A 2,504-nucleotide genomic window follows, 5' to 3' on the forward strand; every position below is an offset into this window, starting at 1 on the left:
ACTATTCCTTTCTCTCCCCCTCCAGTGTCTATTTTATAATAGAATGCAAGGAAAACTAAGATTCAAAAGACAGCCAAGCATCTTAATATTATTCCCCACTTTAACACATTCCAAAGAGGTATACTTTTAAATGAATGTTCTATGTACCTGGCTCCATGTACTGTACTTTGACTTGTCCTTGTTTTTCTCTTCAATGCAGGAAAAAAAAATAAAACTCAACAGATTTTAATTGTCCTAAAAAATTTCATTGCCATTTTGAATGGAATTTAATTATTGAAAAAGCAGTGTTTTTGTTTTTATTTTGATTGATTTGTTGTTTCTGCCAAAGGGAGTTGTGTGCTTTGAAGATCTGAGTCATTTTGTGGCACTTGTAACACTACTTCTTGCCCTGATTAGGTCCTGGACCCAAGCCAGAAGCCTCTGCAAAGCCTCCTCCCAGACCTGCGGATAACTATGACAACTTTGTCCTGCCAGAGCTGCCATCTGTGCCAGACACACTACCCACTGCATCTGCTGGTGCCAACACTTCAGCTTCTGAAGACATTGACTTTGATGATCTTTCCCGGAGATTTGAAGAGCTAAAAAAGAAAACATAAGCCTTTACATTTAAGCCAGGCAGCTTCCAAGCCTTGGAAGTTGGTACTGAGCAGCTTCTCCTTGTAACAAAGAATCTCCATGAAATTCCCTATCATCTGTTAATCATCACTGAGCAGACTTCTTCATATGGGCTCTCTTTCTGCTCTACCAAAGTCTGCTGCTGCCAGTTCTCCATTACTCCTAAGAGACTAACGACTGGAGACAGAGGCAGGAGCAGCTGGCTGCTGGCAACTGTGCTTGTCCATTTCCTGTGGGTGTGACCCAGGCTCTCTTCTGGCCTGTCCACAGTCCCTTTCATAGGAGAGTGAGATAATGAAAGCATTGTGGGGAGAGCTACCATCAATGGCTAGACAGTGGGGAAGAGCACTTCATGACAGGTGTTATCCCTGTGCTGTGTGCCAGACTTAGAAACCAACCTCTCTCTGTACAAAGGGATTTGTGATGAGAGAGAACACATATATTTTCTTGCTGAGTGGGAGAGGGAGACAATGGCTCAGGAAGCCCTTGTAATGGTTCCTAAAAGCTGGGCCCTCTCATCGGCATATACACTACTTGTGACAGAGCACTGTTCCACCTGGATCCAATTACAAAGTTTATTGGGAATGTTGATAGCCTCTCTTAGTTCTACTGGATTCTCAGGGAGCCCGCTGTGGCCTTTTGCTCTGAGTGCTGTGCTTCCTTTTTACCAGAGGGCAGTGCTGTGTAAGTACCTGGTTTTCCCTATCACACCATCTGTTGGATTACTTCACTGGCAGGACAGGCCACATGTTGGGCACAAATTGCCATTCAAGACTAGGGTGGGATTCCAGCTGCCTTAATGCAAGTATCCAAGTCTCCCTTGGGTAGTTAGCTGGAAAGCCTATATGACAAGAGAGGTACCTGTTTTCATTTGAAAACTTTATGACTGAGTGGAACTTTTGAAAACCGATCTCGGATCATTTTTTTGGTGCCCCTGTGGCTGTAGATGTTCACAGCTTCCCTGAATGGATGAACTTCTTACTGTCGTAACTAACGTTGCTCCTTTGCTCTCTATCCAAGGCCATCCTTCTCTACCCGGTCTCTTTGGGACTGGAAGATGTAACTTTCTCTTCTGTATATTGTGTCTGTATATACTTGTTTCAAGCAACTTTTCTTTAATGTTTTTGACTGGTTTGTATCTTAGTTTAGTAGCTGTTAATAAAGTTAAACATTCTGCTCTGCTTTCACCATTGTTTGGTCAAGTTATGGCCAAATTTAGATTTTAGTAGAGCTTTTTAAACAAGCAGCCCATGCCTGGTGTATGAGCCAGACCTCAGCTTTGGCTGTCAGGAATGTGGCCCTTTAACTTGCCTATTTAAACTCCGATCTCAAGTGTTTGCTTGCTTACTACTCTCTGACAGCCAGAACTTATGGATAACTTGCAGTGAGCTCATTCTTTCTGGATTCTTCCATTTTCCTCTGCTTGTGGCAGAACATGGTTCCACCTGGGTCTAACTGCAAAGTTTTTATGGGAAGTTGTAATGGGTAAGGTGACTTGCTATTGGCAACAGGACTGCATTCTCCTGCATCAGTCTTGCAGTGGTAGCCTTGCCCTGAGAGTGCCACAATTCATAGCATAGAAACTGTGAGCTAACATAATTTTGATTCCTGATTTACAGTTAAGAACAATGCATTAATGTGTCTACAATTTTCTAAACAAAGATAAGCATTAATACACTAAGTAAAAAGGGCAGACAGGAGTAGCCGGATTTAGAAAGGCCACCTGAAATCTCAAGGCCAGTGTCCATTGCTGGCATGCCGGCTTGCTGGCACGAGGGTGCGTTCTGGTGCTGCTGGATTCCTAACAAACTCGAGAGCTTTTCTAGAAGCTTAGCTTATCTATCAGTGCAGCTTCTTTCCGAGTCTGAAGTCAAAAGGAGAAAAGTGAG

At 43.2% G+C, this 2,504-nt stretch overlaps 1 protein-coding gene across 2 annotated transcripts in view; it reads left to right on the top strand.

Moving 5' to 3' along the window:
• The window catches only part of IST1 (increased sodium tolerance 1 homolog (yeast)), a 17,595-nt gene extending 16,999 nt beyond the window's left edge, over window positions 1-596 (top strand). For both annotated transcript variants that reach the window (XM_006860195.1, XM_006860196.1), the window contains one exon: window positions 397-596. In XM_006860195.1, the coding sequence (XP_006860257.1) occupies window positions 397-596 (200 nt within the window). The remainder of the gene's footprint in view (window positions 1-396) is intronic.
• Window positions 597-2,504: the final 1,908 nt, after the last annotated feature.

This window comes from Chrysochloris asiatica, unplaced genomic scaffold, assembly GCF_000296735.1.
Source record: "Chrysochloris asiatica unplaced genomic scaffold, ChrAsi1.0 scaffold00037, whole genome shotgun sequence".
Lineage (NCBI taxonomy): Eukaryota > Metazoa > Chordata > Mammalia > Afrosoricida > Chrysochloridae > Chrysochloris > Chrysochloris asiatica.